General features: G+C 37.6%; 1 protein-coding gene across 2 annotated transcripts in view; it reads right to left on the bottom strand.

The window, feature by feature from the left end:
* LOC145694469 (cytochrome P450 306a1-like) overlaps positions 1–14,870 on the bottom strand; it is a 179,311-nt gene that overhangs the window by 18,935 nt on the left and 145,506 nt on the right. For both annotated transcript variants that reach the window (XM_081770763.1, XM_081770762.1), the window contains exon 2: positions 6,028–6,173. In XM_081770763.1, the coding sequence (XP_081626889.1) occupies positions 6,028–6,099 (72 nt within the window). In that variant the 5' untranslated portion in view covers positions 6,100–6,173. The remainder of the gene's footprint in view (positions 1–6,027; positions 6,174–14,870) is intronic.

The following is a 14,870-nucleotide window of genomic DNA, read 5'->3' as shown; positions in this document are numbered from 1 at the left end:
TAACACCACAGTTAAGCTTGTTCATTTGAGTTCATACACTTGAGGTAATTATTTGTGTGCTCAGAAGCTCGTCAAATGCGTTTCCAAATTAATGTGTCGCACAGTTTGTGTGTTTGAATTTGCAGCCAACGTTGAATCTAGGTATATCATCAGGACCACCCTAAGGAAGGTGGGGTAATCCTGTGAGGGCCCTAGATCATTAGGAGGGAGGCATGATAAAAAAATATCTTTTAATATTTTTATGCATGGATTTAACGATTTTTTAAATAACATTTGGTTACAATAATACAGTTTAGTCCAAAGATAACACAACAATTTAGTTACTTTTTTTGTATTGTTACTTGGCTATTTTCAAACCAGGCTATAAAAGGATCGACCAATACACTGGTTGCCAATATTATACCTTCATACCCTTTCTAAAACAAGGTGGAGTATGCATGAATTGAGGCAGTAAGGACTATAGCAGAAAAAACTTTCAGAAGTAATGAAAGTTCTACAAAAACTACAATCTCAGTGCAATTTGTCTTGTGCACCAACCACTACATAAGCATTTCATTCAAGAATTCTCATATTAGTCCAGGAAATCTAGAGCAATTTTACCCTCAACCTGGACAAAATTGCAACACAAGCTTTTAAAACAGTTTTCGATTCAGGAATTACTACTGAATAACATATTCAAAATCCGAAAAATCGGACCACGGGAACACCTACAAAAACGGTTTCAAAATAGCCGACCATGTTTTCTTGAAAAAATCGTAGACCTTTACGTTGGCGGCTCTAGTAGCCCTCTTAATTGACACAGAGACATGAATGATACCTTGTTGGAACGCTCATAGACCACAAATTCCAACGAAGTGACTTTTGTATCCATCATGCCCAACCCGTAGAAGAAAATGAAGAAGAAAGTCGATTTTTTGTTTTTAATTGATATTTCTTGGACCCTGGCAACACTGTACGTCCTCATACGCCGGCAGAAAAATTCCTACGCGTAGGCCAGACATTGGTAATAATAATATTTAAAAAAAATGAAGGACGTAGGTTTAACAGTAAGGGAGATAAAAATTCGGAACCGCGGACAAAGAAGGGTCACTCTGTATATTTTTTACTGTGGTCTAACTTCTGTTTCTTAGATCTAGATCCTCCCTAATTGTCACAGAGACATGAAGCATACCGCGTTGAAAAGCTTATGGAACCCCCTTGCCAGTGACGTATCGTTTGTGCCCCCTGTGCTCAACCTGTAGAAAAAGAAGAAGAAACCTTGAAAAAATTGGGAAAATCTACACTTTTACCTTTCTTGGGCTCTGGCAACCCTGATAATCGTTGGGTATAGGGGGCACAAACGATACGTCGTTGGAAATGGGGTTCCATAAGCTTTTCTACATATCACAGTCTTGCATGAACCTAGGTTTTGAAGACCATGGCTGATTCCCTTACACGTTTGTCTATCATCTGCAGAAGCCTAGATCCTGACGATAACCTCATCACACTTCAAGAAAAGGGAGCTGAAGAAGTGAACAATGCCAGTAAGGCTCGCGGTAGTAACATTCTCGCCGCTACAAGTATGGTGGTTCATGTCTCTTGTCGCAAACGTTACATTGATAAAAAAAGGTATTGCGATTGCCCTAAAAAGAAAAACGTCATCGCCGATTCAAAAACGAGTTACTCGCTTGTCGGATGGGTCCTTCAACAGCAACAGTGACTGCCTGTTTTGCGGAAAGCCTGTCTTATTTGATGACCGTCACGTGTTGAAATCAGAAAATGTTCAAGTGAAAACACAAGCATTGCCACACAGCATTTTAAAGTATTGCAATGAACACAACGATACCGGGTCATAAACTGTCCGAGGTCGAATTGAGTCCTTCTCATCTGATATTCATGTAGGAGATTGTGTCTATCACAGATCATGTAGTATCAACTTTCGAACAGGTAAATCAATTCCTGAACAATACTGCACCGACAATCAGTCAGCGTAAAAAAAAATTCCGGGCTGGCCGACCTACAAATGATAAGAGAATTCGAGCATTTCAGCGCATCTGTAGTTATTTGGAAGAGCACGATGATGAGCAACTAACTGTGGGAGAACTTGTTATAAAAATGGGCACATTTCTTGTAGGGATTGATCACATTGCATATAACAGACGGCACATGAAGCGTCAGCTAATGGAGTACTTCGGTGGAAAAAAATATAATTTCTAGTGACAGTGGAAAAAAAGCTTCATTACACTTCGAGAAACTGCCAATCACATTCTACGGGCATATCGGGATTTACCACGAGAGTATGATGAAGAAAAGGAAAAAATAGAATAATAGAAACCGTAGCTCGACTGATCAAAAGCGACATAATATCCAAACTACAAACTGGAAGTGATACATATCTTTCACCCAGCGACTTGAGTATTCAGGAATTTCTTCAGTACATTCCACCTAGCCTTAAATTATTCTATGCCATACTTTTTGCTGGAAAGGAAAATGAAACCAAAATAGCATCGATTGGCCAGTGTTTGATGCAAGCAGCCAGACCAAGATATATGTGCAGTTAGGTGTTGCTGTGCAGCTGCACCACCACTATCGATCGAAATACCTGATTGACACGCTGCATCACCTGGGATTTTGCTCTTCATATGCGAAAGTGCAGCGGTTTGAACGCTGTGCTGCAAGTACATTTGGTAATCGTGCGATCGAAATGCTAGCAGGCCAGACTCTCCTCTTTGCAGCGGATAATGTAGACCATAATCTTCAAACGCTGAGTGGTTTAGGCACATTTCATGGTATGGAAATGTTAGCGGCTATTACTCCATCCACTACTACCAGTTTAACCATTCTTCGAAAGCCCGTCTCTGATGCTGATGTGAAGTCCCTTGCCAGTGTTCCCATTCACGCATACAGTGAAGCCAGGGCTATTCTTGAAAAGGTCAACTGTGAACTGGTAACAGCACCATCACCGAACGAAAGCTCCCTGGATATTTTGTGGAAACTTTTCCTGGCACTTTTCGTCACCCACACCAAACTGGTCAGGAATGATGCAGGCCATTCACGCAGATCCATCTCTTCATCATTCAGGGAAATCCACTGTTCTCTGCTTACCGATTATTGACCTCCGTCCATCTGATATGTCATGAATCTATTCCACTTCAGTGTATCTGAATAATCTTGCGAGAAAATATAAAGTCACACCAATCATCACCTTAGACCAACCATTGTTTTGGAAAGCTTCACGTATCCTGCATGACAGAGCACATAACAGCAGTATTAAGGACACTGTTCTCCTGTTGGACTCATTTCATACTCTGATGAACCTTGTAGGAGCAATTGGTTCCCTGATGGATGGTTCAGGCTTACGTAAAATCTTGCAAGAGGTTTTATGGAGAAAATTCGGTTGTACATATGTTAAGTGGCAAGTCCGTAGCAAGAACCTTCCGTGCGCACATGATGGTTGACCTCGCATTAAGTGCATTGCTTGTGGAGAATGTTTTTCTGGAGACCGATAACGGAACACACAGAACTATCAACGATGCTTACTGTCTCTACCAGAGTCTGATGTCGGGTGAGATTACTGTAACTGGAGCTAGTTCTTCACCTCTTCTTCAAGAAGCCCGAGAAAAAATAGAAGTACGAAAGTCAGAACTTATTAACACATCAAAAACAAGTCAGTTGTGGCTTGCATACCAGCGCATGTTGACTACAGCAAGGAAACTTGTGGCAGCAGACCGAACAGGAAGCTGAGAAGATCACCTTGATACTATAGCAGAGTGCATTCCCATATTCGCTGCAGCAGGACACTTCAATTATTTGAAGTCGACGTGCTTGTACCTGCAAACAATGTTAACGCTGCCATCGGTTAATCCAACGTTCACGAAAGCTTTCAAAATGAGTTTGGAGTTAGAAGAAGCAACCGTTATTGGGCTGGGTTGTCCTCTGATCTAGTCATAGAACAGGTTCTGATGAGATCGCTAAAATCCACTGGAGGTCTAACGCATGGAAGTGGAATGTCGGAGATGAAACGATCTTTGTGGGTGCTCTCAATGCCAGCATGCTCCGAGTACAATCTGGCGATGCAAACTCTTACTCACACAGCATATGTCACTAGCGAACAACATAAAGAAGCCTAAACGTCAAGAATGTCACGTGATATCAGTGACACACGTCGCATTCTTGCAGGACTGCAGCCCATTTCCCCATTTGACGGAGACAATTCGTTGAGAAACATTGCCACTGGCGTCACAGCGGATTCCTCGATCAACGTCCATAATTTATTTTCAGTTTGAGAAGAGCTTGCTAAGAAACTATCTGGCAAAGACCTGTTCACTGTGGAGTGGAAACGTGCAGATAAAGTCAAAACTCTAGCATCCCCGAGTAGTGTTAAAATCAGCAGCGGTATCTCCGTCGATTCGAATCTTTTGTTTCAAAGACTGTTAGTTGTCGCTAATGCAGGCAGCACATCTTTAGAGGAGATCTTAGCGCATGAATTATGTGCCTACCCACCAGCTTTATTTGAGTCACCCAGCATGATGCATAAGGCAGACAAAGCCCCACTGGCCCATGCGATACTAGAGTTTAGCAAGCAGCAGACCACACAGTTTGAGGAAACGGAGCCAGACAATATTTTGTATGTCTTAGACGGAGGATCTCTGTGACATAGACTACCATGGTGTAAAGGCAGTTCGTACGACAATATCGCTGCATCATTTGCTGAGTATACGGTTCGTAAATATGGCACATCAACCATCGTGTTTGATGGATATGGAATTTGCTCACCATTGTTCATTGCAACTGTGCTACCGGGTGTGCAAGAACGTATTGTACTTGCAGAAAGCATGCCCTTCCATGTACTATTGCTAGTGGTGTGTGCAAAGAAACTGAATGTTTTAACTGTTTAAATGAATATGGTGAGGACAGTGATGATGACGATGTAGATGTATAATTTGCCTCCCAAAGTATTTCGTCTTTCCATTCGTTTGCCTTAGAATATTTTTGCTTTATATATAGGTGTTATGTTTCTATAAAACGAATTGTCTTGTACACTGTATTATGGTATGACCTTCTATTTGCTATTGCTTGTGGCGTATGCCAAGAAACTGAATGTTTTAACTGTTTAAATGAATATGGTGAGGAGTGTTAGCGTAGGCAATGACGATGTAGATGTGTAATTTGCCTCCAAAAGTCTTTCGTTATTCCGATTCTTTTGCTTAAGAATATTTTTGTTTTATGAATAGTGCTTATATTAAAGTGACCTTTAATTTAAAAAAAGAAACAAGATTTTTTCGTGCGTAGAACGATTATCAGGGTTGCCAGAGCCCAAGAAAAGTAAAAGTGTAGATTTTCCCAATTTTTAAAGATTTCTTCTTCTTCTTTTTCTACAGGTTGGGCACAGGGGGCACAAACGATACGTCGTTGGCAAGGTGATTCCATAAGATTTCCGACGCGGTATGCTTCATGTCTCTGTGTCAATTAGAGAGGATGCTAGATCTAAGAAACAGAAGTTAGACCACAGTAAAAAAAATATACAGTGGCCCTCCTTGGTCAGCGGTTCCGAATTTTTATCTCCTTTACTTTTGAACCTACGTCCTTCATTTTTTATATTATTGTTACCAATGTCTGGTCTACGCGTAGGAATTTTTCTGCTTACGTATGAGGACGTACAGTGTTGCCAGGGTTCAAGAAATATTATTAAAAAAACAAAAATCGACTTTCTTCTTCTTCTTCTTCTTCTACGGGTTGGGCATGATGGGTACAAAAGTCATTTCGTTGTAATTTGTGGTCTGTGAGCGTTCCGGTGAGGTATCATTCATGTCTCTGTGTCAATTAAGAGGGCTACTAGAGCCGCCAACGTAAGGGTCTACGATTTTTCCCAAAACTATGGTCCGCCATTTTGAAAACCGTTTTTGGGGTGTTCCCGTGGTCCGATTTAGTCGGATTTTGGATATTTTCATCAGGTGAGGTACCTAAACAAAATACAGTTGTAAAACTAAGGGTTGCAATTTTGCCCAGGTCAAACCGTATTTTCACTCGACTATATTTATTACCTACCTGAAGAGTCTCGTGAACACCTTTCATTATTCTCTGTTCCATCTGATCTCGCTTTGGTCCAAATTTTGTCATTCCAAACTTTTTTAAACAGTTGATGACAAATTTTCTCTGCTCTCGCCATAGCTCGCCCTCCGAACAGATTAAACCTGGAATTGCATAAATACACAATTATTAATAAATGATTTTTAGGATCAGCACTTTTTTTTATAGACAAGTTATAAAATGTGAAATATAGTACAAGAATAACCGCACAGATGGATAGACAAATTCTCAGTTTTCTTTCGTTTTCGCTGGTGTCCATTAGTTCCGAGTTTGGTCGATTGGGAAAAGGTTATACCCTCTATGACAGCTATGGCAAAAAGAAGGAATTATGGTCAAATTTCACAAAGTCAGATATTTACTATTGACCAAAGGCATTTCGAACAAATTTAAGATGATAATCAATTTTCAGGTGGTATGCTCAGTTTCAAAAGGAAGCCAGTTTGTGAAGAAGAAAAAAGGAAGTGTGTTTGTGTAAATTTTTCTTTAAACATGTCTTCTTAAAGCTTGTTTTTCGTGACAAATTATCTACATAAAAGTCGTAGTATATAGGTGAAGTTGATGATCCCGCGCGTTAGTGCTGAAGTGCGTCCGAAGGAAGCAGGCACGTCAGCGACTGTGCGTACATGTGCAAGCGAGCGTAGTGAAAACATATGGGTTTTCGCAAAGATGAAAGTTCCAATAGCATTTGTAATAGTTTTACACTAGTAACGCTACACTAGTAAATATAAAACACAGCTTTTGTAGACCATACTGAAATGCTCCGCTGCTGTAAAATAGTATTCAGTACAGTCATCTTTCATATGACCGTTATAAAGCACTTATAACAAATTTACACTAGAAACCCTACACTTGTAAATGTGAAGTACAGCTGTATTACTTAGTATTAAATTCTGCGGCCTGCAGAAATTTGTTCCTTATAAACATGTCTTTCCATGCAGAGTATTGTATTTTACCTGTAAATTTTGCAAAATGTGATGTGCCTTAACTTGGCCAGCACCTTTAGCTGAATGTCAAAACCCATGTTTCAACTAATAATAATAATAATAATAATAATAATAATAATAATAATAATAATAATAATAATAATAGGGTAGGTGGCTACAATAACGCCAGGGATATAATAACGCCGTTTGTTTTTCAACTGTTTACAGCACAGAAACTAAGCACGTGGCAGCAATCTGCAATGTGTCAATGCATAGGAGGCACATCTGTTGTTTTCACACGTAAGTTGATTTCCTGTGGTGTAACGTGTGTGTTGCGCAGTTTATGTGTTATCAATTCAGACCAGAAAATTGAGAACAGAAAATTTAAGTAAAGTTTTTGAAGTCATTTATATTAATATTACTACAGGCGGAGGCGCATAATGTGTAAGAATTTAAACGGTATATATATATATATATATATATATATATATATATATATATATATATATATATATATATATATATATATATATATAACACAATGGTCAAAACGAGTGTATCGACTGTCTTTACATGAGTCAATTTGTTAGTAGAGAGCAGTTTAACGATGGTATGTTAATTGTGTTGTGTGGCTGCAATAACGCCAAACGCGATGGATACAATGGCGTTACTGTCTGGATTAAAGCTGCCACATCTCAGAATGCAATATCCGCTTTTTCAAACTACTGGCAAATATCCATTCAATCATTTATAACTCCCAGAAACAACTTTTGCACCAAGTACCATCTCTTCAGTGTTTCAAGTACCATCTCTGCATTGAACAACAATAACCAGCCATCCACTGGTAAAACTATTGATTAGTTGCAATGTGGAGCCTGTAAGGAGTGATATCATGAAATTTGTGATGACATATTGCCTCTTACTGGACATTGCTCTTCTTGTTCCAACGTATCTCAGTTCATTGGTTTCATGATAATATGACTAATGATAACCTGGCGCTATTGTATCCACACTGTATGCAATACCGCCATTTCATTTTGCGCGACATTTTTGTGTATAACTTGTAGGCCTACTGCATATAATTTTCCAGCATCTTCGGACTATGTTGTAATCAGTGAACACCAAGCTACTAAACAATGCAACATTTATTTTTTTCCGTCAAATATTAAATGTGAAATTCTCGAAAAACTAAGAATGGTGGCGTTATTGTAGACAGTTACCCTAATAATAATAATAATAATAATAATAATAATAATGTGTAATATGTGAGTAACTATACATAGTGAGTTATTAATGCTTTCTAGAGCTTTACCCTTGCTGCGTGGACTCCTTGGTTCGAACCTCGGCCATATAAGTCTGTGGTTAACAACATCGTGACCGAAGGGTTTTCTCAGGGTACTTTAGTTTCCTCCTACATGATCATTTCACCAATTCTTCCACTAAAGTGCACAATCATGGGACGTTAAACTGAAAGATTTTAATGTTTTCATATTCTGAATCATCATTTTTGGTTCGTTTTTAGTATGTGAAAGTTTGCCCCCCTGAAAAAGCCTTAGTCCCCAAGATAAACTTGCTGGGTACATCCCTGGGTAGGCAAATTGCTCTTGCAAAAATGACTTCACTGCAATCAAAAAAGAAATATCTAGGAAATTCAGGAGAATTGTAGGTGCCATGTCCCTGGGATGAACAACTTCCCCCTACAATTTACTGTGATTTTTGTACCGTAAGGGTAAATACGATTTTCGGATGGCACGGTGGCACAGTGGTAAAGTACTCGTTTCTGGCGCTAGGAGGTCCCTGGTTTAATCGCAGGGCAAATGAGTTTGTGGTGTACAACATCGTGTCAGTAGATTTTCTCGTGGTTCTTTAATTCCTTCCATGTTCACATTCCATTAATTGTTTCATAATAATTCGCTTCCATTAACGATCTGTCTCCATTAGTTTAAAGGATATAACAAAGAGAAGTTACAAAAATTACGATTTTCAGCCGACTCGCAGTTATTATTATTATTATTATTATTATTATTATTATTATTATTATTATTATTATTATTATTATTATTATTATTTGCAATGACTCTTCAATTCAACCCATTTATCGTTCAGTACATCATTCAGTTCATTGAATCGTAATTTAGTATTAGCTAGTAATAACTGAAGAAAATGGATAACAAGATACACGAGGGCAATTCGGAAGATCCTCTGTTTGCGCATGTACGAGAAATGGCCTGGAAGAGCGACATTAGTCTTTTGGCGTTCTGTACAGTACTTCAGAAGACAATGGGCAGCAAGTGATAGTGTTATTTTATATACAGGTAGCTCCAGTTCGTGTTTAGCGTTCTGATTGGCTCCCTGTCCGTGACGTCATGTGGAGGGACTTTTACCTATCTTGAAACAGTATACCAACTAACGTAATTGCGTATGCAGTATTTCACTTCTACTCTTGAACGATATCTCGCGATACCCAAGGATGTTATAAAATAGAGGATCTACCCATATGTACTTTCATCCTATTAACTGAATGAAGCCAAAAACCAAACTAGCATTCTTACCTCTGATTGGCTACTCTCGATTCTGCCATATATGTTGGATCAAAATATTGCTATCTGCATATGTAGACATGTAGTGTGTCTGTCGTTCATTTTTATCTAAGTTGTTGCTTCACATTTATATTATGCAATAGTTACATGGTGCACACGTCAGTGTATGAATACGAGTGAGAAGAAATTACCCGGAATAGCCTTTCACAGGTAAGAAAATCACCAATTATAGGATACGTATGGCTTTACGATTTTATGGTATGGGCACTGGGCAGGTACTTTATTATATAACATCCTTGACGATACCTCCAAGTGACGTCACCGACCGCAAAGTATTCTGAGAAAAATAAGAGCAAAAAGGCTGAATCGAGAATCTCCTGAGTGAGAAGGAGAAGATTGTGTTGCAGTTCACTCGTCCGCTATAACAATTGAAAATGAACGTTCAAATAGAAAACCTCGTAAAATGTGAAGCGCATGCGGTAATACGATTTCTGACTGCGAAAAAACTTTCGGGACCTGCGATTCATTTTGTAAACTGTGTGGTGTTTATGAACCAAACGTGATGAGTTAAGGTATCGTACGTGAACGGTGTCACATGTTTAAAGATGGACGAACTGACGTGCGCGATGCGGCAAGAAGTGGCCACCCATCTATAGTCAGCAATGAATTCGTGCACGCAATGAACTTGGCTGCACCTCTTCAGGCACATGAAATAGTGGCTTGCGTCGCACCACTTCGACAGTGGCAACGCGCTTCACAATCCTGTTAGCAGGTGGCTTCATTCTCAGGCGAGAGATTGTTTTGCAGAAGGAATTTCAAACTTTCTAAAACGTTATGACAAGTGCCTTAATTTGAATGGTGAACATGTTGAAAAAGCAATGTAATATTGTACTTTTTAATGTGTATAATAAAGTTACGTATGCGTATATCATTGATAACCAAACTACTATTTTTTTCGAACTGCCCTCGAACCAGTCACAGTTTCTACACTTTGGAGTTTTCAAAAACGACCAACAGGAATGTATGAAAGAGATTACATTCCATCACCACACAAGGAAAGTAGAAACTGTAATTAATTTAATTTAAGTGATCCATTGGAGTCAAACAGCTTCTTTTTACACTGTATCTGAACAATAAATGTCATTCATGGAATTAAGATACCATACGATTTCTCCCTGCTCCGAAAGGAAACATTGTCAGTCCGTTGGCGCCTTCGATGACAATTGCCTATCGTTTTATCCTTCATACGCTATATATGGTTACCTAAGTAATGTCGTACCACAACGAAAAAGATCACACAGGAGAAGGAAAAAAAGCGAATATGTAAATATAAGAGAGTAGTAGTGTTCCTTCTCTTTTTAGTTTCTTCTGCGTGTACAGTAACAATTGCTTGTCATTTGCAACTATATAGCCTCTAGCTTCGCATAGCTTCCAAGGTGAACTAGTAGCAGCAGATCACTTCTGCACAAATTTGCAATGTTGCAAACCAATAACTTTTTAAAATTATAATTACAGTACAAGTAATAATAATTACATGTTTGCTCCCATGTAGACAAATAATCAATGTTTGTATATTCGATTCTCAGTGGGAGTAAGGGAAAATTTTGATGTTCATTTGGTATCGTAAAACAATTACGTAACATGTTCATTAAGAAGTAGTGAATTCTAATCTAACTACTAAATATATGGCCTATGGAACCCAGAGATTGAATGCTGTGTTGAAAAAAACTCTAAAAAATAAACACTGCTGAACAAGACTGGACTTATTTCATATAAAAACACATTTACACGTGACGTTTCGATCTTCTAGCCAAGATCCTCATCAGAGTGTACGTCTGATGAGAATCTTGGCTAGAAGATCGAAACGTCACGTGAAAATGTGTTTTTATATTAAATAAGTCCAGTCTTGCTCAGCAGTGTGTTTATTTTTTCTGATTTTATTTGCAAGACGTATGACTATGATTGTGTGTCAGTTCAAAAAAAAAAAAAAAAAAACTCTCCACTGACTTCTGTCCTTAGCCAAAGGGATCCAGTTTCTACTTTGTATTCCTACTTCTGCGAGATCCATCTTAATATTGTCCTCCCATCTGCGCTTAGGTCTTCCTAATGGTCGTTTTCCGATTGGTCTTACCGCTAACACTTTGAAAGCGTTCCTATTTCTTTCATCCTGGCTAACTGACCAGCCCACCTGAGCCTCCTAGATTTGATGACCCTAACCATGTTTAGTAAACCGTATAAATTATGTAGTTCATCGTTATGAAGTTTCCACCATTCCCCATTCCCGTTCCTCTTGGTCCGAATATTCGTTTCAGGATCTTGTTCTCAAATACTTTCAGTTTATGTTCTTCCCTCAAAGCGACCATGTTTCGTAACTATACAGCACAACAGCTATGATTATCGTTTTATATATTTTAAGCTTCAAATTCTTCAACAGAATTCCCAATGACCAGATATTTTGTACTGAATAATAACACGAATTCCCTTCTTTTCGTCGACATTTAGTGAATGCTAATCTAGAAATCCTAAATGTAATTGAGCATTGATATTCTGATGTGGTACATACCAAATTTGAGCGACCAGAGTCCTTCGTAAGCTAGCAACGGCGTGGTTTGTTATTATTATTATCAACAACTTTCGATAGCAACCAAAACCAGATTTTATTAGGGTGAATACTTAATTTACAAAGTATTAGCATTAACAAAAATAGATGTTTAATTGACTTGTGCAGCAAAATAAATAAATTTTATACATTGTATATCAGTATTTTAACAAATCTTCCAGATCATCATTAACAACAATTGCATCACATTTTGAACCAAGAGAAGTTCCGTTGATCAATTCCTCCCTTATTGTAATTTATGACTATTCATAATTTAGAAGAAAATGACTTATTTGTATTTACATCCTTTGCCAGCAGCAAGGCTACACTGTAAAAAAAAATGAGGTGTTGAAACAACGCAAAATGACTACCACTTTAGCGTGTTACTTGTGTGTTAATTCAGTACCAAGACATCGCTTTCCGAGCATATCATTAATAACCTGAGAATTTGCATTGGTGTTTATCGTTTAATATGAGCAAAGCTTTGCAAAATATCTTTGGCACTTATGCCAAGTAACGAATTATGTTCTATGTTTTCTGTAATCGGTCAAAATAATATTGTTGTAAACCTGTGAATCATCTGACAACAGTTACACAGATAGCTGTGCTTCCATCTGTTTTCTTTATTTGTTATTCTTGTGTCTTAACATATATGAACATAAGATGGCAGAACTGTTGCCTATGTACAGGTTTACAACAATATTTTTGTGACCGATTACAGAAAACTTAAAACATTACTCGTTACTTGGCATAAGTGCCAAAGATATTTTGCAAAGCTTTGCTTATATTAAACGATAAATACCAATGCAAATTCTCTCAGGTAGTAACTAGTTATTTCTGATATGCTCGGAAAGCAATGGCCGTGTCCAAAAGATACAAGTGTGCATTCGAAGTACGCTTATTTCCGGAAATGACGTCACCTAGTGTGCGTCAAAAGGTCCAAGTTCACAAGTCTGCGAGTGCATAGTACGTAGTGTGCGAGGATGTACACTACGTTAGCACACTTGCGTACTTAAGATGGGAGTTCTTCGTCGTAGGAACAACAATAATGTCAAAGTGACTTAATAAAATTTTAAAGGACATATGTTTAATATTTTTGTTGAGGTGAATAAATTTGTGGGCTGATCTAATAATAGTTTACTTGATAAATATACAAGTTAGTGATTTTACAAGTGGGATATAAAAATGTTACGCAAATAACAAACGTATTTATGTTGTGTTCTTTGAGTATGCAATGAAATTTAAAATTGTATAGGGAAAGCAACCAAATAGTTTCTTTGATAATGCTATAAAGGCATTTGTGTTTAAATATTACGTGGTTTATGTAGCTTAATTGAAATAATTATACTATCGGTAATGGAGCTATTTGCACGTAAATGAAAAATTTTAATGGCGTATGAATTAAAATGTTAAGTTCTATCATAGAATAATGAATACCTAGATTATTCATTTCTCTATACCTACAGCTACAGTCGCAGCTGCAAATATTAATTCGTAGGTAGATAGGCCTAGTTTTGATTCTAAACAAATTCCTTCCAAATCTACCATATTTCCTTACACTTAAGAGACTGTAATATACCAATTACCACACATTAGCCATTTTGGACAGCTGCCAAAGAGGGAAATACAGATCAAAAGTTTCTTTCTCCACATTTATCAAAGATTTCACAAATTCCTCTTGGTAAGTCTTTACTTTGGCCATTTTTTCTTTTCTTTTTTTCTTTCTTTTTTCTTGATTCTTCGATTCAGCGATTTGATCTTTCGGTTCCGTTTTTGAGAACTCGCCTGTTAGCTCATATATGTAGTTAGTAACTAGGTTCATTTCTATACCAAAGTTTAATATTTAATTCACATATTATTGCCGAGCAAGCGTCAGCGAGTGAAGGCAGGTTAGATGCTCGCAGGAGATGTTCTTTTCAGTCTTGGTTACAAATGGGTTAATTGAACGATTCATTGAATGAAATGGCCAAAATAAAGACTTGGCTTCCTTTTAATTTATATAATCCCATTATGAATTGATTATGAACAAATAATTCCTTCCGTATAGTTGAACAATGAGAGCCACTACATTGCATACTGTATTTTTTCATAAAACCGTCTCTTAATTTTCATAAAATTCTTATTAGATTGGTAGTAGCTTTTTATGATTATATTTGGACGAGGGGATTTGTTTCGTTACTGAGTAACCATTTTCGTAGTGGGAAGCATGTAGGAGAGACAGCGGGTATATTTCAAGAAAGATGTAAGGCGCCGAAAGCATAGTGAAGTGCACTCAGATGTTGAAGTGTATACAATGTACAGAACTCATTTAAGCGGGCTTATAAGATAGTAATCTTACATTTTTTAACATATTATTTTAATTAGGGTTATCCACCTTGAGTACACTTGATCCTTATAAATTGGTATTTCATAGTGACACAATAGCTTTTTCCTGTTAATTTTGGTCCTCATGTTCTTCAACTCCACCACTTCTTTCCTTGTCATCCTTGTAAGAGTTAACTTTTGGTGTAGATTAAGAACATGGAGGCACTATTTTGAAGATATACGGGTAAAATCTAAATATTCACAAAGAAAGAGTAGCATATAAGGAACTTCAACATTAGCACAATATGGTAGAGATAGTCTAATCAGTATGCCTGTAACTGAGCAATACAGTAGAACGGTGACAATTATAGTGTCATTGTTTTGTATCTACCGTACACAAAGGAATTATACTCAATATAAACTCTCTGCCAAAGT

The sequence above is a fragment of the Thermobia domestica genome, chromosome 9, assembly GCF_964235325.1.
Source record: "Thermobia domestica chromosome 9, izTheDome1.hap1.1, whole genome shotgun sequence".
Taxonomy (NCBI): domain Eukaryota; kingdom Metazoa; phylum Arthropoda; class Insecta; order Zygentoma; family Lepismatidae; genus Thermobia; species Thermobia domestica.
This window is presented reverse-complemented; position numbering and strand designations above follow the sequence as displayed.